General features: G+C 30.0%; 2 protein-coding genes across 5 annotated transcripts; one reads left to right on the plus strand and one right to left on the minus strand.

The window, feature by feature from the left end:
* Positions 1 to 13085: 13085 nt before the first annotated feature.
* Positions 13086 to 19389, minus strand: LOC131168903 (putative RING-type E3 ubiquitin transferase C3H69). Of its 4 annotated transcripts, XR_009143687.1 has the most exons (8): positions 19149 to 19389; positions 18365 to 18452; positions 17470 to 18260; positions 17044 to 17113; positions 14460 to 14548; positions 14281 to 14341; positions 14038 to 14121; positions 13086 to 13497 (listed from the first exon to the last, which is right to left on the minus strand). XR_009143687.1 is itself a non-coding variant. In XM_058135686.1 (7 exons), the coding sequence occupies exons 1-6, from the start codon at positions 19157 to 19159 to the stop codon at positions 14305 to 14307; spliced, it is 1086 nt and encodes a 361-aa protein (XP_057991669.1). In that variant the 5' UTR covers positions 19160 to 19382; the 3' UTR covers positions 13086 to 13497; positions 14281 to 14304. The 4 variants fall into 4 exon arrangements, 3 of the variants coding, with proteins under 3 accessions (XP_057991669.1, XP_057991668.1, XP_057991667.1); XM_058135686.1 differs by lacking the exon at positions 14038 to 14121 and having other exon boundaries at positions 19149 to 19382; XM_058135685.1 differs by lacking the exons at positions 13086 to 13497; positions 14038 to 14121; positions 14281 to 14341; positions 14460 to 14548 and adding an exon at positions 15176 to 15796 and having other exon boundaries at positions 17470 to 18090; positions 18211 to 18260; positions 19149 to 19383.
* Positions 19390 to 20812: 1423 nt separating this feature from the next.
* On the plus strand, positions 20813 to 21761 carry LOC131173378 (thylakoid lumenal 19 kDa protein, chloroplastic-like). Its single transcript, XM_058135687.1, has one exon. It carries the CDS (start codon positions 20856 to 20858, stop codon positions 21576 to 21578), a length of 723 nt encoding a protein of 240 aa, XP_057991670.1. The 5' UTR covers positions 20813 to 20855; the 3' UTR covers positions 21579 to 21761.
* The last annotated feature ends 455 nt before the right edge of the window (positions 21762 to 22216 follow it).

Genomic DNA, 22216 nt, shown 5'->3' on the forward strand with positions numbered 1-22216 from the left:
TGTTCGTCATTTCTTCTTGTAATTGCTCTTGCTCTTGTGCTCTTTCTTGTTGTTGTTAAGCTTTAATTTCAGCTTTTCTCCTTTTAGATTCTGCTTTTAAAGCTTTTGCTGTCTTTTCTATTTCTGGATTAAAGAATAAATTGATTTCTTCACTTTTTGTCCTTCTCATAAAATAAAGTACCTGAAAAACAAAATAAACAAATTCTCAAAGTAAAATGGTAAAAAGAAAATAAAATAAAATGCCCAAATTAACCAAACAAACAATTGTTCAACATCAAACAAAAATCAAATCCCCGGCAACGGCGCCAAAAACTTGATGTGGCGAATCGCAAATATACGGGTCGTCTCAAGTAATAAAGTGATGAATCAAGTATCGTTCCCACGAGGATTTTCAGTTTGAGTACCAAACTATGAATGAAGCGATTATTTGGGCTAATGATTAAGGGATAAATGGTAAATGTAAATGAGCAAAGTAAATCGATTAATCTAATTAGAATATGGGTAAAGAGCAAACTAATAAATTCTAATCTAGTTTGCAATTAAACTAAATTAACAATGGGTCATTCAAATCAAAGTCTAATTATGTTAAAAGCGATTCCAGAGTTGGGGGTTTATGCATAAATTAATTGGGATTTGTCTTGGGCATTCCAATTTTTTAGGGAAAAATAGAGTTTGAAGGAAATTGATTCTAAATTCCTTTGATATCTTTTTCAAGCAAACCAAAGTGTGTTTTAAAATAACCAAACTTTCGTATGTTATTTGATTACTTTAAAACCCATTAAGTTTTGTAACCAATAATTAATTCCTTTTAAAAGCCTAGTTTATTTCTAAATCTAGGTGATTTTAAGTTCCGATCCTTGATTATCTATCAATGACTTTCACCTTTCGGTCCTTCAATCAAAGATTAACACGATACCTAATGGGTACCAACATTAGGCAAGTAAATCAAGCACACAAGGAAATAATCAAAACTTATATTTATGTAAAATAAGGAAATACCCAGTCCAAATCCACAAATTAATCTAAAACATATTTTCCAACTTTGAAATCCAAAGAGTTTACTCACTCATAATGGTATTTACAAGAAAGATTGATGGAAAAGTAAAGAAAAACATGATAAGAGGACTAAAATAGAAAAACCCAGGTAGAAGAACCCAAAACTCTAGCTTCTAGAGCTCCAAAAATGGTTGCAGCAGCTCCTCTCCAAAAAAAATGGCGTCTCCTTGTCTCTCTATTATATTTTCTTTCCTTTTTGTTTCTCCTCCTTTTTCTCTTATGGCAAAAACTAGGAAATGATGAATTTATATGGTCCCAAAAAGTTGCCCTAAAAGTAAATAAGAGCCAAGGAGTGGATAGGAAATGTGGTGTAAAATTATCCAAGTCAGCAGCACTATTCACATTCTGGGTAGTCTACTTAGGGTACGGCTTAACCCTAAGCAGCTTCTTAGCAAATTTCAGCTTCTGGTCACACTGTCTGCTTAAGGTTAAGCAGACCCTCAGCAAATCTCGGTAGACTTAGAGTAAAATAGACTTTTCTGCTCATGCTTGACTTGTGCTGCACCTTAAGCACTGCCGCTTTACCCTAAGCAGGATCTTAAGCAAAGTCTCAAGCAAATTTCGGCTAACTTGCTCTTTCAAGGCTTGATTTCTTCAACTTTCCTCTGTGCTTAAAGAACTCCAAATTTCTTCAAATCACTTCCTAATGCACTCATTGATCTTCGATTTGCCACAAAATCCTATCAAAAACAACAAAATTACGAAAATTAAATATAAAGTATCTAAAGTTAACAAATAAGCTAAAATAAAGCTAAAAACATAAAATATACTAAAATATAAGGGCACAATGGATGCAAAACTACCCTAAATTGCCTATATGAAATGAGTGTAACAGTCACACACATACACAAGTAATCACCTAATTAAATATGATTTAATTAATTAATTAAAGAGTTTAATTAATTAATTAAAGAGTTTAATTAATTAATTAAATATGTTTGGTTTGCAATTAGATTGCAAAATTCCTAGCATGACTTGAAACCGAATCTAGGTTATTGGATGTACAGTATAAGTTAAATTTATATTTAAAGTGTTTAAATATGGATTTAATTAATGATCAATTAATTAATAAAGATTAATTAATTGATTTATGATTGATATAAATTGATTAGAAGAAGAGAAATAATTATTTTGGATTGAGAACTCAAAATTAAGACACATGGGCATTTTGGTCATTTCACAGGATGACATGTGGCACCATGAGATAGTGACACATGGCACTACACATAAACTTGCAAAATGTCTTTTAATCATGTAAGATGATTAAAATTAAGATTAAATATAGGTTTGACACTTGGCACAATGTAATTGGGTCAATTAAACCTAGAACCAATCAGAGGGTGACATGTGGCAAGGGTTTTATGTGTTGACCTACCTATATAAGTATTGTTATGAAAAGAAAACAACACAACTAGCAGCTATTTTCTTTGGTGCCGCCACCCAAGAAGGTCTCCCTCCTCTTCATCTTCTTCTTTTATCTATTCCAAGAGATTAGCAAACAATCTCTTGATTTAAAAATACTAGAAATTACTTATAGTGTTCTGTTTATATCTTTAATATTTTAAAAGGCAGAAATTAATTTTCTAAATAATATAAAAAGCTTTAGAAGCTGTTCAAGGGCTATCATATGTGTTCTTGATGTGGACAAGCTAAAGGGGCAACAAATACACTGCAGTACATCAAGAAGTTAGTGTATTTGTTCTTGATTTTAATTAATATTAAAATTTGACACTAAACTAAAACTCATTAATAAAATTAATTTTCATACCATTTTGGATGATATTTGTCAAGCAAGGCAGGATTAATTTTGACAAGAAAGTTTGAGTAATGGAAAAGGAAAAATGGGGAGGTGTAAATTTATCAAAACATGGGTTCCCACGCAGAATTTTGGTGCTTCACTTTAAATCATGATTCGTAGCCATAGTCCATTCCAAATTTTGAGTTAGAAATTTTGAATATAATTCCAAGAAAATTCTATAATGGCATCTGCTACATTACAATGGAACGAAAATGGAAGGCTTCAATGTCATGATTCCTAGCAGCTGTTTTGGGGGGGCAATAGAGTTATTTGCTTCCTTGAAATTTTTTTTAAGCAGAAGATAGGGCAATCTAATTTTGGGCAATCTAATTTTTTTTTTTCAACCTCAATAACATTTTTAATAACTTAATTTTCAATGAAATAAAGATTTGGGATATTTTTTTAAAAAAAATTGGAATAAAGAAAAAAAAATTCAAAATTTATTATTTTTACAATGCACCTTATTTTTTTTAATAATTACACCTTAAACTATTGTTAATAGTGCAATTATACTCAAAGTTAACGAGAACTAGAGCCTTAGTTATATTAGATTATTAGGGTTTAAGTTCAATAATTCGGAGAATTAAAATATGTCTGAAATGCCAATTCTATTAATTTTTAATTATGTGGTTGATGATGGGATATAATTGTACTTTTATCAATAATTTAGAATATGATTTTTAAGAAAAAAAGTTCAGACTACAATTATAAAAATAAGTAAGGTTGAGATTTCTAATTTTACAAAAAATTTAATTAAATTATATCTAATTTATTAATGGTAATTATATGATGGATTGCGTATATTCATTCATCTTTTCTTACTATTTATTCTAAACCTTTTATTAATTAAATATATAATTATATTTATGAGTTTCCTTCTAATGGGTTTAAATTTCTGGACCTATACAACTTATGACGGCTTCAATTCTTGTTTTAGAAATTAGAATGAATAATAATTTATTCATGTATGACCAATTCCAAATTTTCAAAGAAAGAATAATCATTTTTTCCTAAAAAAATAATGAAAATAGCCATAGAAGAAATTGCTTTATAGCATAATAATTTAATTAGGGTCACATGTCTAACGTTTTATTAAAATAATTAAGGCAAATAACAATTTATTCCCTGAAGGTCGGTAAAATTAACAATTTAGTTCATATATTTTTAAAATCAAGCAATTTAGCTCAAAGATTTGACATAACATAATATTTCAACTAATTGACCATCGATTGTAGTAAAAATAATTAAAATATCCTTAACTCTATATTTTTAATTAAAACGATTTAGTTTCTACAATTTAATACTGTAAACAAAATAGTTTATTGATTTAAATTTTACAAATGAAGTAATCCCTTGATTAAATTATTTTGTTTATCATATAAATTTTTAAGGATTAAATTGTTTAAGTTATCAAATATTTAGAGTTAAAAGTATTTTAGTTATTTTTGCTATAATTAACAGTAAGTTAGATGAATAATTGAATAGAATGACTAAATTATAAGTTTTACTATATTTCAAAGACTAAATTACTTAAATTTAAAAATTTATAGATTAAATTATAGATTTTATTAAAATTTATGAACTAAATTATAATATATCCAAATAATTAATATTGCATTGTCTTTTTTGACAACTAAGAAATTGTTTTTTTTCTGGTTAGAACAACTAAGGGAATTATTGTTGACCAAATTTTTTTTAAAATATATTATCAGACCAAAGAATTGTCTAATAATTCATTATGTAATATATAATAAGCAAATGATAAAATATAAAAAAATACTAATCAAAAGATATGATACCAATAAAATAAATATTAACGTTCAAATTCTTTAACAGCCAGTCGTTTTCTTGCTGGACTTTCTTGATTTCCCACTCCCCAAATTCAACTTGGCGATCCACCTGTCCACGTTCTCTGTGGAACCCCACGCGGTTTCTTTCCCTATATATATCTTGCAGGCTTATCCCTTTCTCTTCACTTCTCATTTTCAAGAATCAAATACATCTACTTCTTGTTTAGCTTGCTCTTTCTTGTTCATCATTTCAAGATTTAAAATGGCATCTGCTTCATTCGAGTCCCTGGCTCTCGTTTTCTTGGTGGCAGTTCTTGCTGCTGCTGGTGCTGCTTCAGCTCAAGATTTGGCACCAGCACCAGCTCCAGATCAAGGAGCAGCTTTTTCTTTGGGGATGTCTGGAGCTGTGATTTGCTCTTCTCTCTTCTTGTCCATGCTTGCTCTGTTGAAGCACTAAAGATCTCTCTTTTTTGCCAGATCTGAGATGGGCTTTTTTTTTTTTTTTAATTTATTGTTTATATATAATGAGATATACATATCATTGCTACATATGTACTATGTGGAGAGAGATTTTTTGATGGATTGAGAGATGAGGGTTATTTTTATTTGATTCATTGGTTTAATTACAGAGTGGAATAAATTAAGGATTGATATGGATTTTATTGTATCACAATGGGCAATACAAGTACAGCTCAGTTTTCTAGAAAATATGACCATTTCAATTCAGTTGTTTTAGAAATTAGAATGAATAATAATTTATTCATTTAAGACCAATTCCAAATTTTCGAAGAAAGAATAATCATTTTTTCCTAAAAAAAGAAATGAAAATAGCCATAGAAGAAAATGCTTTATGAGGATAATAATTTAGGAATATATGAATGTGTGTCGGTAACATTTCATGACAATAATTAATACGCATCTGTCTTTTTTGACAACTAAGAATTTTTCTCTTATCTTTATTATAAAAAAAATTCTACATAATTAAATAGAATAGAATAAGCAGGTTTATATAAAGTCAATTTTCACTTGTTTATAAATTTAGTAGTAGTTTCATGTGCAAGAAGCCCTATAAGGAAATGTGGCCAATATGGTTACAAAATATGAAGCCAAACGCAAATTGTGAATTTGTGATTGGACTTTTAAGATTGTTCAATATATGACACTAAAGATTGAACCCTTCAAAGAAATTAGATTACCAAAGCCTGATTTTTCAGATTCCTACTTTCAGAACTTTCACTGGATTTTTTTTCATATTTATGATTAAAAGTATTTTGAAATTAATTTTCACGCATTAAAATGAAGTTTCTTTACTTCTTGGCCTCCATCCATCATTCAACTACTGCGGTAAATATTATAATTAGTAGTAAAATTTTTACGGTAATTTTAATATTATTATTTATAAAACTAATATCACTACAATAAATTTATACTTTAATAATAAGTTTTATATACCGTTAAAAAGATTAAAATACAATATTAATAAAAATTATCAGCAAACATCTAGTGATATTTATGAATGCTATAACCTAAAATTTTTAATACAATTTCACATTAATTTATCACTCTATTATCTGTAACTTTGATATTTAAATATGTTATCTTGATGTTATTTATTATCGGAACATCATATATAAAATGATGTTAAAAAAATATTATTAAAATTTATATTTATTGTAGCCATCAATATAATTGTTGCTAATGGTACATAGAAAAGATATAATAGTAATTATTATTATCATTAAAAATTTTTTCTAAAAATAATTATTACCGTTAACAATTTTTTTTTATAATTATAATTTTGTTAAAAAATATTTATAATTACAATTTTATAATAATAATTTGCAGCGATTCATATATTACTGCTGTATATTTATTGTAACAAATTTTATACTTTAAATAGTAAAAATTTTTGATATTAAGTCTATCATTTCATGCAGTGAATACATCTTTAAAAATTGACAAAAATTTACAAATTGACAAATTGACCTTGACAAAAATTGACTATAATTTACAAATTGACAAAAATTTAACTTGGAGTTTTTTCCTATGGTGACCTTTAGTTCAGTCATTCTGGAGCTATCTTCAAAACTATAATATTTCAAGTTTGAGTATTAATTAAAAGCAATCATGAAAATATATATAGATAATACGGTTAGCCCTGCAATTCAAAATGATTCAATCATAAAATGCTAGGAAAAAAACTTAAAATAACTCATAACCTAAAATTATTTAAGTTCACACAACTTGACTCGTTTTGCAATTTCTATTAGTTGGATTATATTCATAGAGAAATTCATTTTCCATATTACATGGGTTTTCTCTTTTCTTTTCTTTTTTTTTTTTTTTATGTTATTGGATGAGTTCTAAATTCGTGTTGCTTGTAGCAAATCTGCAAAAACAGAGAATTCGTACCATCTTAGTGTGATGGTGTTGGATGAGAATTGTGCAGCAAGAGAAGTTTTTGACAAGAAAAGTAAAGAGTAAAGGAAGAATAACAATGGAAGGTGTCAATTTATCATGATTCTTGCTGGTATAGTGGGGGGCAATTACAGCTCAGAATGAGGTGGTCTCTGTTTATTAAAAGAAATTGGAACTTCCTTTTACTGTTAATTTTTTGTTTTTAACAATTACAGTACTTCTCATTACATTCTTTAACATAAAGATTGCTTAATGGGATCCATCATCCGTGTAGTGCCTTTAGAGGAAAGGCAAAAGGAAATCAAAACTTGGTTTTCATGGAGGATTGCGGAAGATTTTGTTGAAAATAATTTTACGATCAATAATCAGAATAAAATAATTGTATATATAATAATTATATTGAATAATTTTCTGTTAAATTATAATCAGGGGTGAAATTAAAAAATTCATATTTGAAGGCTAAAAAAAAAACTAAAAGGAAACTAAATAAAATTTTGATAAAAACATATATACTAAAATAAAATATAAAATATTAAGATATCAAATTAAATAATATAAAAAATAAGTGAAATTTACATAAAAGTGCAGAGATTGAAATAAAAATAAAAATAATGAAGAAAAAACAATAATTTTTTTTTTAAATTACAATAAAAGTTATAGTAAAAAATTATAATTTAAATAGTTTTAAGAGATAAATAGTAATTTAAAAAAAATATATATATATATATATATTAAAATTTATGAATAAATTTTAATTTTAAAAACTTTTGGAGGGTTAAGGCCAAAGACACAAGGGCCCCGCCCTGATTATAATTATTCATTTAACTTGAAATTTTGAAAATAGTAACAAATATATTTAAATGAAGCAGTATGTTTATATGTTCTTTGATAATTTTGATTGGAATTTTTTTTAGGGTATTAAAGAGTAGAAACTCAAACTTACTTCTGTCAAGTGATATGTTTTTAATTATTAAACTAAGTCAGACTAATTAAAATATACATTGATTTGATTAACATTGAATTGTAAAATGGATTTTTCAATGAATAAAAAAAATAGTGGAGGTTGTAAAATTTATTACCACCTCAATTAATTGTTCTTTTAGACCAATTCCAAAATTTGAAGAAATGAACAATCATCTATTCCTAAGGAGAAAAGAAATAAATAAATAAATAAATAAGAAGTCTTAATTCTTCCCGACCTCTTCACTAGCCATAGGAGAGGCTGCTTATCCCGTAGGTTGAATAATTTAGGGGCATCTGTCTTTTTCCACAACTAAGAGATGAAACTTAAGTTTAATTTTATATTATATAATTTGTTAATTAATTATATAGAAAATATAATGAAATACATAGAAAACAAATCAAAAGAGATGATAAAAGAATATTTTCTCTTTTGCTGATGAATAATATTTTACTATAAGATTACAAATCTATTCTCTTCCATCTGAAATTGATGATTTTTTTTTTATATTTTTTATTTGAAAAATATAGTTTTAAATAAATAATATGAAATAAAATAAAGGATAAGGAAAAACTTAACTAAAAATTAATTGTCACATATTCTAAGTAATTTACATTTAATTAATAAATAGTTGTGACATATTTTTATATTTATGTTCATTTATTTTGTAATATTTTCTTTTAGAAAGGATCAACTTATATAGTCAATTTTCACTAGTTTATGATTAAAAGATAATTATAATGAGTTGTAGTTACATGTGGATGCAAAATTTGAAACCAAAACCAATTTATGATTGGACTTTAAAGATTGTTGAAAATGGCATTAAAAGATTGAACTTTTCAAAGAAAAACACCAAAGCTTCATTTTCAAATTCCCACTTTTCTGAACTTTCACTACAAGTTAAAGATCCTTAATGTGAAAGAAGCTCAACCAACATAATACAACACAAAGTCACAAACCCATGTGGCTACCGCCCATATGATATGCTATGAAAGTTCCCTTTTATTTCATGGCCTCAAGCTGTTCTCACCTGTCAACTTCTGCAAAAGCTAGCTGTTCCAAGTTTTCATTTTCTTGGTCCCTATAAATACCTTTCAAAAACCCAACCCTTTTCATCAAATCTCTCTCTTCTTTAACATATTTCAAATCTTGCTACAAATCTTTCTGTCTCTATGGCACAAATGAGCTCATTCAAGGCTTTGGTTTCTTTCTTTTTGGTTGTGGCAATGTTCTTTGCTAGTGTTGATGCTCAAGAATTTGCACCAGCCCCAGCACCAGCAATGGACAAGGGAGCTGCTTATTCTTTGGGCATCTCTGGGGCTATGATTTGCTCTTCCATGTTATTGTCTTTGCTTGCTTTCCTCAAGCATTAAATGGATTAGAAATTTAGAATCTCTCCACTCTTGATGGGTTCTTTTATTTTTATGATTTTGATGAGGTATTGAGTTGGAATTGTGTGGCCTTCTTGTATTTATGTGGTTTTTAATTTTATTATCTATGTAATTATTGTTCATAGTTCATATAAAAATAAGACAATAAGAGAAAATAAATAAAAAGGTTCATTTTTTATATAAATAATTTTTCTTAGTAACTATTTTATCCAACATTGATTCTTGTATCATAAAATAAATTAATACTTGATGAACTGTTAATTAGCAATGACATTTGTTTATTTATTTCAACCACTAATATGTTACAGGCATTCTCTATTTCTTTCAATAGAATTGCCTGCAGATTGTCCATTTTCTTTTAATTTCATTTTCCCTTGTAATTTCTTTCCTATTTTTATTTTTTTTTTCAATCATTTGAATATAAAATAATTGAACTAGAGACTGATAAAATGATTAATCTATTAATTTAATTTGATCACTCGAGCTTAAGATTTCACATATTTAAATTGAAAAAAATTCACCGACCATTAAATTAAAACTCATTGGCATAAGTCACAAAAATTTATAAAATTCAAGATAATCTTTCTAGATTTATTTGTTATTATTATCTTTCTTGTTATTTTAGGCTGAGGCTAAGGATAGTGAAGAAGACTTTCAGATAGAGACAGAGCACTACGAATAAAATTAGATCTCTAGCAGGTGTGGTTTGAATAATGTTAGGCTCTTGCATAGTAGATTTTATCCCTAGGTATAGTCCTCTGCCTAATCAAAACTCACTCTCTACTAAATTGAGCCAAGCTTGAGAACTAGCAATTCTATGCTTAGATTTGGCAAAAGATTTCATTCAATTTGTACATATATATATTTCATATTTTCACTCAACTGAGTTGATTTGATAAAAATATATCCGATTAATTCGGATCGATAAATAACTCTAATTGAAATTAAGAAGATTAATATGAAAACTATACCATTAAACAAGTTTAATTTGATTGGGAAAGATCATGAATTTATGAAAAGGAAGGTAGACTAAGTTTTAATAGAATAATATTAAATTATCTTTAAAATTGTGAGATTTTAAGTTCAAGATTCGTTAGAAATAAAAAAAAAAAAAAAAACTAGGGGTTGGGGGGGATTCAAGAACAAAATGCATATAACTTATTGGCAAAAAAAGATAACCAAATGGTGTAAAATGTTGGAATTTGTAAAATCTATTGAGGAGCTTCCACATATATCAACTCCACATTTTCCTTTTCATTCTTTGGACACTGTCTCCACACAAACATATATATTTACTAACTACAACTCAGAGAGAGGATAATAATTTCTCTCTTTCTTGCCATTCTTCTCCTCCTTTTCTTCATATGATCAACTTGCATTTCCTGAAATGGAAAATTTTTTCCCTGAAAAAACTCTGTACACCATTGCCCTTCAACTAGCTTGGAGTTTATTTATTTTTTGCTCATTAGAAAATTGAGACGATGGATTTATCCATGGTTTGGCCAATGAAGAAGAAGAGGAATAACAGAACACAACAGAACAGGACCACAACTCTGAACAATCTTGGACCAAATACACAAAGAAGTACAAACATGAACTTGGTTGAAACCAGAAGAAATGCACACATGAAGCCAATGTAAAATACTAAGCTCACACAGATAATTACAAATATCATGATGATTAAAGGCAAATACAACTAACTAATTAAGCTAATTAATTCCCTAACACAAGAAATCAGAAGTTAACATACTCTTGCATGGATTGGGAAGCCATCAACTGGTTCTTGTAACTGATGCAAGTGAAAGATAGAAGCAACTGTCAATGAAAAGAGCTCTTTTGTGAGCTGAATAAATATACCTGTCTGCTAAGGGAGCTAGAGGAAGATTTTCCTTATTTTTCTTTTATTTTTTAATTTTAATTTAATAAGTATAGATTATAGAACACCTGATGCAATTAATGGGATTTATTATAGTAGAAGATAAATACTTGAGATGTAATTAATTATTATTATGAATTCTTCTGAAGTATCACTTCATGAGTATTAATTATAAAAGTAGGTGAAGGACATGCATAAACTAACACAAGTCAACAGAAGATTAACCAATCAATTTAATTCATGAAATTTCCAGGAAGTTTCCAAATGCTTGGCATGCCATCTCATGTGGTATCTTGAGAACGCACAGCAAACTGAAGATTGAAGAATATGTAAACCTTAATTGATTAGGTTGTAGCCGTTAATAAATCTTCATAATCTAAATACTTTTTTTTATTAAACAATTTAACAGCACTTATTTATAAATTAATTAACTCATTAACCTGCTCTTCAATTAATAATGAAGTGAGATTGTTTAAGAATAGCCAAGAACAAAATTAAGGATTTTTTTAAATCAATTTTTTACATTTTAAACACAATTTCAAACTGAGCCTAAACCCACGAGCTTAGGACGATAAACGCTTCAATTTGTCAACTTGATATATAATTAAAATTAATTATTTCCTTATATTTTTTAGACCATAGATTGAAAGATGAGACAGATTTTAATAGCTGGTTTTTTAGCTTTAGGGTTATAATAAAATAGGCCTGAACTTAAAAATATAACATAAAACTTCTTAAATTTTAAAATTTTCACAATAATACTTTTTTACTTTCAATAATCGATTTATAAATAACACACTAATGTAAATAGTTTGAAATAGTGATAACATGAACAATTATTGTTATTTTTGAAGACAAAGTTTCTCTAATTAATCATTATATATCTAATATTTCATCCTCTCATTCGACTGAAATTCTTTTACGACTAATCTGTGAAAAAAATCATAACTAGTTTTACTATTATTACATAAAAGAGTGATAATTATTCACATCACTATTAATTTAATTAAAAAAACTAACCGTTAAAAAATAGAAAAATCTAACTATACAAAATTTCAAAGTTCAAGGAGTTTTATATCAAATATTTAAATTTTAAGCCGATTTTATTACTAACACTTAAAGTTCAAAGACAGCCCTCGAAATTTACTGATGTCTAAAAATTAATTCAAATTCTTAAAATCCACACATGCAAATTGCAAAATGCAACTCAAACTCATCCATGGAAGGCTTTTGACCATCACATAAGTCTCAAATTAATATTATTGAAAGGAGATAAGAAAGCTTAAGTAGGTAGCTTTAATCAAAAGATGCCAAACTCCTAATATACAAATGCACGCATGACAAATTTTATAGTTCTCAATTTCTCAATACAATAATAAACAATAGTTGTAATCAATCGCAACCTAAGAAGACTTGTCTGGTAAGAGAGCCGCCAAGCATGGGATTCTAAGTTACAAAATAATGTCTAAATCCATCACCAGCGAGAGAGGTGCAACCAAATGGTAGCAGCCATTATAGACTAGGTGAAGAAAGAGGCTCAACATAATGCAGAAGCAGTTTTGGTCTTTAGAGAGCAAATCCACAAACAACTGTTTCAGGTTGAAGAGTATCAAGTTGCCAATAATGTAGTAACCAGTAAACTTTGACTACATGAAATTAAAGTTGTTTTCAGGGTCCGAAATCTCAAATTCAAATCGCTAAGAACCAGGAAAACAAAAACAAAAATCCACTTTTAACCATCAACACGATATGGCAATTATAGGATTATTTTAAGTACAAGTCTAGTGCACGACTCTATTAAAATCTCATTTGTATACTTCAGTGTCAAAATCATTATACATGCAACTCATACACAATGCAGCTTTACCAAGGAAGATCTAAATTGGTATGAGACACCTGCCCTGATAATCAATTTTCCAGAAATCACGACATGTATACCTCATAATATTGAGGATGATAAGGGTATAAAAATCCAATAGCTACACACAGTTCACTGCCATTTCTGCTGTGAGGGAAGCAAGCTTATTGGCAAACATCATCCATTCTTCAAATTGATATTCATCGGCAAGTTCATAACTTATCGCTAAATGTAATTTTTTGCATCGCGGTTGACGTTTTCTTCACACTATTATTTCATCTTAACATAATATGCAGTTTATTACACACCTTCCAGCTTCCCATAATTAAGTCAACTCTAGCAAGCAATCCTGCAGTTTTCAAAACAACAGCAATTATAAGTTTAATGTGGCGATATTTGCTGGCAACACACTTGATAAGCAAGTACATGTCAAATGACCACAAAAATACAGCCAATTAATGGGGCGTGTGGGTGGGTAGGAGGGTGTGTGTGTGTGTGTGTGTGTGAGTGAGAGAGAAAGAGAGAGAGAGAGAGAGAGAAGATGATACAAGCATTCACATTATGACAGCAATAGCACATATGAGAGAGCCACTAGACAACTAAACAGGCTGCGTAACGTGCTTAGCATTTTTCTAAAGAAGTAACTAAAAAATTAAGCATCATTAAAACCCATGTTTTATTTTGATCACCTCTAAGCATTGGTTATAATGAATTTTCATGCACATGGTACAGATTATTTATAAACCTAAATAGATCCCACAATAAAAGATGTATGGAGGCCACATAAATTATGTATGGAGGCCACATAAATTCCATGCAAGACCATGTTACCTCAGAAAAATAAACTGTCAGAATGGAATACCATATTTATAAGACAATGGCCTTTTACCTCACAAACAACTAGAGTTTGATACAGGAAATTGAAGACCTTTCACAAGTTGAAAATATAAATATCTTGATATTGTTGGTTGACCTGCATATTTCAAGACCGGGTTCAAGCAACTAGAGTAGTTTTGGTTAATCATGCATGCATGTACAAGTGTTTTTATGCATTAAACGTGTGTGATTGTCTGCGCATCCACACTTAAAAGTCAGCGATCAGAAAAAAAGCAAGTCATAAAGGGAAACTTACATGGGAATGATTGAACAGCCTGATTCAACTTATTTGTAGGCTACCAAGGAAATCTGATAGCCTGAAAGTACAATAAATTTATAAATTTATTGAAAGAAAATATAACATAATAAGAAAGTAAATTAAAAAAAGGGGTGTCGGTTATGAAACATAAAGGCAAGATAAGTCTTCCAACAAACCTTATATTTTTTGCGATCACAGTATTTCCATCTTCAGCCCCAAGATGACGCAGAGCGACTTCCTCCAAACAGCCATCTCGGTATGCATGCTGCAAAGTTGGAATATCATAAATATATACGTTTTAAGGCCACAATGACCAGAGAATCTAAGCAAACTAGCACAAGAGAAATAATATTATTTACTCAAATGGGAATAATGCGCCATTGCATAACATCATTTGTTGTTAAATAAGTCACAAACCATAGGCCTTCATATGGGAAGAAATATGATGTGCTATCCATAATGGCCAATCTATGTGATAACATAACATGATAGTTGCTAGAATATTTTTATAACATAACATGATAGTTGCTAGAATATTTTTGTTCTTTGCTTCAGACATAGAACTACATTATTATTTACTAAAATAATTCAAAGCAACTTCCACTTGGCCCTTCCCCCAAGTACCAAATAAATAAAAAATTAGGAAAAAAAAAAAGAAAAATAGAAAGAAAGAAGCAACTCCTCACCAAGATACTATAATCTATTGTAAAGTTAGTAAGGGGGGGAAAAGAGGCCAAGAGGAAATTCAACACAAAATGCATTTCTTCTTCAACGAGAACAACAACTCATGTAAAGCTTTCTACAAAACAGATCTGCCTAAAGAGGCATTAGTAAAAACTTTAAGAAGGCAGGAAATAGTCTCAGACAAATAATTATAAATACAGAGAGATCAGAACTCCAAGAATTTCAGCCTCTTCATAAATATTATATAGTATGTGCTACAAGAGTTCAGTTTAGCCCATGACAGTACATCAACCAAGAAACACACTTCCAGGCTGTTTTATCTTTTCACACCACAGTGCTACAAACATATAAAATATATGGAACAAACCTCCTGTCAAGCAACCTAGAATTACTTTGAATACTCATCCAAACGTAACTCAAAACATGGGTTTACAAGCAACAAACTACAAGCAACAAACTGCAAGCTTCAACTATTCCAAAATGCTCAAAATACTCGGAGGATAAAAGCCAAATCACCAACTCCAAGATTCCCAAAGATGAACAAAAAGTTTGCGATGAGGCTAAATCTAATAGCTTAAAACAAGGAATTTTCATCATCAATGGAGGTATTGGCTGATCCAATATTCATCAGCATTAACAAAAAAGCCACATAATCTTCATCAAAATAATCCTCAACATCAAAGATGTCCAATTCATCTTCTTCAATTAAGTGCTCAAAAAGATCAAAGAATGCATTCATATTATCCACAACACTGGTTCTGCGAGAACATGGCCTCCGTGGAGGGGGCCTGTGATATTTCCACGCGTATGAGCCTGGCTTGATAGTATGCTGGAACACAACACAACATTGTATCCATTAAAGGAGAGAGAATGCCAATGCTCTCCAAAATGAAAGTAAATGAATACAGAGGTTCTCAATTCTGAGGACTAAATTTAGAAGCTAAAGTGCTTGGAGGAAGTCAATTTTTTCAACAGCATCTTCAAGAATGTCACGAAATGCGGAAAATCGATAAACGAAAAACATAGTAGAAGTCCACAATCAAGCTAATGTGTATTTTTGCATAAATTTAAGTAGACAAGTACAATTTCAAGTAGATATGGTCAACAAAGTCTCACAATAAGGTAAAAATGATGGTGAAGGAAAAGTTGCATGATGCTGGTAAGAGCATCACAACCAGGGCTGGTTGTGCCAAATGGTTGCAATGGACAGACAGTAAAAACGATCAGAGACAGAGGCAGCAACAGTGGTTAAACTATCCATGGGATGGGACAAGGTTGTAAATGACAGCTGTATTGGTAAAACCAATATAACTTTCTCAATAAATAATTTGAGTTTCCTATACGCTCTATAAACAACCACCCACCCTCCCCCCACCACCACCCCCCCAGCCCCAAAAAAAAATAAAAAAGCCCTCCTCTCTTTCCCCTATCAAGTCAGAATGGTGTGGCAGTGGCACTGGTCTTTTGCTTTCCAATCCACATCAGAATTTCTCCATTCTTCAGTTTCAAAAACCAGTCTTTTCAAAAAAAAAAAAAAATTGAGAATACTACCTTAGGCTCAACGCAAATCATGCCAGCCAGCCATCCATCCATTTTTCAAGCTTTTTCTAACCATCCATTATAACATCCCAAATAAAATCAATTTTCCTAACTCCAGCTGTTCTGAAAGAAAAAGACTAACCTCGCTTTTTTTTTTTTTTCAGGTCTGAATATTTTCTAGAGATCTTAATAAATCACTTCTCAAAGGCACATGTATAGCAATAAAAGGGAAAAGATAAAGCTTGCCCAGGGCCGGCAACATTCAATACAGCCAAAGACAGAGTGGGGAAGATATACAGAAGTTACTGCTTGAAATGAAAAGAATAAAAACAAATAAATACATAAAAACAAAGGAAAGCAAAAGTATTGCTGACAAAAAGATTAAAAAGTTGGTTAGCCTTCAATTCACACAAATAATTATAAGCAAAATTTCCAAACTACAAGAAAACCAACACATCACGCTCTGATAGAAAGGCAAAGACTGCATCACATTATCAAAATTGTAGTTGCAAAATTCAAACAAGACTATCACTTTACCTTGTAAAAACAACTTGTCCCAAATGGGCAGTTCCCATTGCCAAAGTCAAAATGCTTGCAATCTATAGACCTGTCAACAGAATGAAAAATAAAAAGACATACACATTAGGTTACTTCATTAAAAAAGGGGGGCAAAAAAAGTACAACACAAATGCAGAAGCCCCAGTATCAAGATTGCCCATTAATCTGTTAGGTCAAATTCCTATAAACCATATGCAGTTATTAAGGATTTATGTAACTATGAACTCCATGCAACCACAACACTAAGCACTCAATTATATGAAACCACATCAATATATATTATATACATCTTAAAATGCTTTCAATTTCAACACACTGATCTTGCAAATTACTTCAACAGGTTCCCAAAATTAGACTAATATAGAATTTTGGGCTAAGATAAAGCATAAGCGCACACAAGAATACCTCAGTTTTGCCTTGTAGCTATCAATAATTTCCTGCTTTTCTTCTTTAGAGGAATACCAAATGACACTTGGAACGACAAAATATGAAAGCTTACGGCATATTGGGCAAGCCCTCAATGCAGTATTGACATCCATTCCAGACGTTGGGGAGTTACTACGCCAGTTCCTAATACAGGATATACAGAAGGGATGATCACATTCTGATAACAGCCCAAACTTTCGTTCAGCTGCTGTGGGTTTTGCAAGCACACGATCTAGACATACACTGCACTCTATATCTTGACTGTGTTTTAATGCCTCGATATGCTTTTGATTCTTCTCACATGTTTTCAAATGTTCCTCTCTTTCTTCAGGTCTGAAAGGATGCAAGCAATGTTTCCCACAAGTGGGGCAAATGTCACCATGAATATGAGGACATTTATCTCCACGAGGGCAATTACCAGCAGCAGCAAATGAACAGAGAGAACGATCTTCTGGCTTAACATTCCTTGGTTCTATAATGCCATCGTTTTCTAAAAAGTTGTTTGGTCTAGAGTCCAAATTCCATGCTGGCTTGGTTGGAGGGAAGTAAGGTCTACTTGAAGCAGAAAGCTCTCCAGAAGCAGCTGGGATTGATGTTCCCCTGCCAAATCCAGTTCTCAGAGGACGAGCCAGAGGAACGGAAGTTGATACCATAGATTGATGAGGAAGTGTTGATGAAGATGAAGCAGTATCTGACCTAGATAGTTTAACATGTTCATACCTGCATCGACTGCCATAAGAGCAGATTCCTTTTTGATAATAGGTGCAAATCTGTGTTAATAACCAAGAGAAACCAATAATGAGAAAACTAAAACTATCACTTCATTGATAATTAACCGAGAGAAAATAAATCAAGTAGGAGGAAATATCTTTACATTATTTGGTGGATCTTTCCAGTCATGTGAAAACTCACAATGCTCCCCTTTTAAACATGCTCCATGAGCAAAGAACTTGCAAAGTACCCTGGAAAAATAGGAGACACATAAAATTATTAGAAAAAATAAGCATAACAAAAAACAACATCAAGACCTGCATGATATGATATCAATAATCCTCCATCAATGGAAGATCATAGAACTCTAGCCCACCTCCATTCCCCAATGACAGAAGAAAAGTTATTCTCTTCAAATTAAACTCAAGCTAATTCATGCACAAATGCACAGCATCATCCAATATCAACATGAACAACAAGTTTATCCATTTTCTTCTTGGTTAGCTAGTTCCTCTGTTGGTTAACATACCACAACTGTAGCAATTTGTGAAAAAACTTGCAGGCAGAACAGCTCAGAAAATACAATGAACCACAAAATCTTCTTCAAAAAATAAGACAATTTGGTACTACTATTTTCCTTGTCCTTCCAAGCAAACAAGAAGAAATCCACTTAAATTTTCAGCTGCAAAAGCTTCCTCCACACCAATCAAAAATACAAATTTTACCATTTAAAACCGAAAAATCAACAAATCCAAAGACTTTCTTCTATTTTACCTAAAATCCATTCATCTCTTAATTACACAATCATCTCTCCTAGAAGACTCACAAAACCACAATAACGATAATGATCATGATCAGTTAACAATGAAAATTCCTTAAAATACAAAAATTTCGCGAAGAAATTCAACGAAAACACAAAATTACGCCATAAAAGAAAGGAACATCACCTCTTAGACATTGAGATGAAGCTGAGAAGGCACGTATTTCAAATTGGAAGAAGAGAATCGAAGAGGAGAGACAGAGAGAAATTAAAGGGAGCAAATTACATGAAAAAGCAAAGAATAATTAAAGGAAGTTGCGTCTCTCCCATTCCTCTCTCAATTTCTTGCCCTATATCGCCTAGGGTTTCCATTTTTTGGCGGTTGGTGGGCGAAGGGATGCTAGAAAAGTTGTCGTTTTTTAGTTTATATTTGATTGAGTGGTTGAGAAGATTCTTTTTTTTTAAATAGTTATTATTAATTTATTTTTATTTTACTTTAATTTTAAAATTTAAATTTTATAATTTTATAATTATTTTACTATTATTGAGACATTTGTATCATTGTATGGTTAAATTGAGGGATGCCAGTTTGTTAATTTTTTTTCTTTTTGAGATAGCCAGTTTTTCACTTTTTTAGTTATTGTATTTGTTAATATATATATATATATATATGAAAATGAATTTTATAAATTTAGATTAAATATTTATATTAAAATTTATGTATAATTAATATACATGAATTTTAATATAAATATTTAATCTAAAAGATATTAAGTTTTATATAAAAATAATTTTTTAATGGGTGTAAATGTGTTAATTTTTATTTAATGCACCCTAATTATATGGGGAATATAATTTACAGCTCATTAAATATAATATGTACTTATTTTTATATAAATTTTTATTAAAAATTATAGTTCCCATAAAAATAAACTGTATTAAATAAATTTTAATATATTTATATTTACATTTATTATAAAAATTGAAATAAAAATAAATTTATAACGATTATACTGTAGTTAAAATAAATGACAATATTAATCTTACACGAATGTTGTAGAAAATATTTAATATAAGGATAATTAAACTCATATTATTATCATATAAAAACAGATTTATATTAATAAGTGAATTTAATATAAGTTTAAATTCATATGATAACGAGTTTAATAATTATTATATAAAATATTTATATTAAAATATATAAAATTAATTATAAGATATAAATTTGTATATAAATATTTAATTTAATAAATTTTCATATAAATTCAAATTTTTTATAACTGTACTATTTGTCAATTATATCTTTCTTAAAATAATGAAAATATTTAAATTAATTTCATAATATATGTCCTTTTATCTCTCACTTTTTTTCAAAATTAACAATTTTTTTAATTTTATTTTTATCTCTATTAAATATAATTATTATTTTTATAATTTTTATAACTCATTTTATTATTTTCTTTATCTTTTAATTACATGAGATAAAAATAATTTAATTAAATTATAAAAAATTTTATTATAATTCAAATAATTTAATTACTTTCTTAGTGGAAAATCTTAATAGAAGAGAGTTAGTATAATTGAAATTATAAATATAATTTTTAATTAATTTTTAAAATTAATAATTTAAAAACACTAAAAATTAAATTTTTAATTATAAAATTAAACTTTTATTCTACAATTATTAATCGTTTAACAACTTACTCCATTAAAAAAAAAAAAAAAAGACTCCAATTATTTTCCCTTTAACATTTTAATTTTAATTTTAATTTCAGGAGATATAGCTGGTGGCATTTGATTGGCCGAAGCAATGAGCTCTAAGATCGGAGAGAACATATAAAACAGAAAATAAAATAAAATACAATATCCGCTACTAGCCAATCCCCATCTCATGGCCACCATTCTCTCTCCATCAGCTCGCCTCTCCTCCTCCACCAACACCCAAAAGCCACCGCAAATTCCGCCACCACCCAAAACCCAGCTCCCTATGCCACCCCACAAACCCCTCTTAAACACAACACTAACTGCCGCTATTGCTGCCACTACAATACTAACCACCACTGCTCCTTCCCTTGCAGACTCAGCACAAACCTACCACATCTACTACGGCACCGCAGCCAGCGCGGCCAACTACGGTGGATACGGCGGTAACTCCGACAAGAAAGCCTCAGCTGAGTACGTCTACGATGTCCCTGATGGGTGGAAAGAACGCCTAGTCTCCAAAGTTGAAAAGGGCACGAATGGAACTGATAGCGAGTTCTACAACCCAAAGAAGAGGACTGAAAAAGAGTACTTGACGTTTCTTGCAGGATTCAGGCAACTAGCCCCACAAGATGTGGTGTTAAATAATTTGGCCTTGTCTGATGTGGGTTTGCAAGACTTGATATCGGGAGCAGATAGTGTGAAGAGTGAAGAGAAGAAGGATGGAGATGGGCAAGTGTATTATGTGTATGAAATTGATGGGATTGGAAAACATAGCTTGATCAAGGTTACTTGTGCTAAGAACAAGTTATATGCTCATTTTGTTAATGCACCGACCCCTGAGTGGAATAAGGATGAAGAGACTTTGAGGCATCTCCACGAGTCCTTTAAGACTGTTGGGTCCTTTCAGTGAGAGAGTAGATTAGTTATTTATTTTTAATATATATATATATATATATATATATATATATATATATATATATATATATGAGTTGAACCTTAATTGCTTGTTTTGACTGCACTTGATCTTCAAGTATATCTATGTAAAGGAAGATTTTCTGGACTAATTGAAGCTTTTGTGTTAGCCTTTTTCAAATTTGCTTCCCATTTAGTTCTGGTTTATATGCTTAGATTTTGCTTCTTGAAACTCATCAACGTGCTTTAGTTTATCTTCTTTTTTTCTCACTTAGCCAATTAATATATGATTTATACCTAACAATACCGATGAATCCCCCTTCCATTAATTGGTTTTGTAAACTCTGGTTTCAGCAACCATTTTCCCTGAAGAAGTCATCCAGCAATGCATACGTGGGAGTTCATCAGGGCTAGAGTTTGTATTATGGTGAATGTCTAAATTAGTTTCTTAGCTTCACTCAGTTACGCTTTGATTCAATTTTCCTTAGTACAGTTACATGGATCTTTCACCTTCATTTTTTTCTGTTTAGTACCATACTTTCATTAATGCACTATAGCATTCCAGCTTCAGACCAGGGGATGTCAACCTTATTCACTATTCTGCCACTATAATATGCCTTGCTATCAAAAAATGGG

The sequence above is a fragment of the Hevea brasiliensis genome, chromosome 14 (assembly GCF_030052815.1).
Source record: "Hevea brasiliensis isolate MT/VB/25A 57/8 chromosome 14, ASM3005281v1, whole genome shotgun sequence".
NCBI lineage: Eukaryota > Viridiplantae > Streptophyta > Magnoliopsida > Malpighiales > Euphorbiaceae > Hevea > Hevea brasiliensis.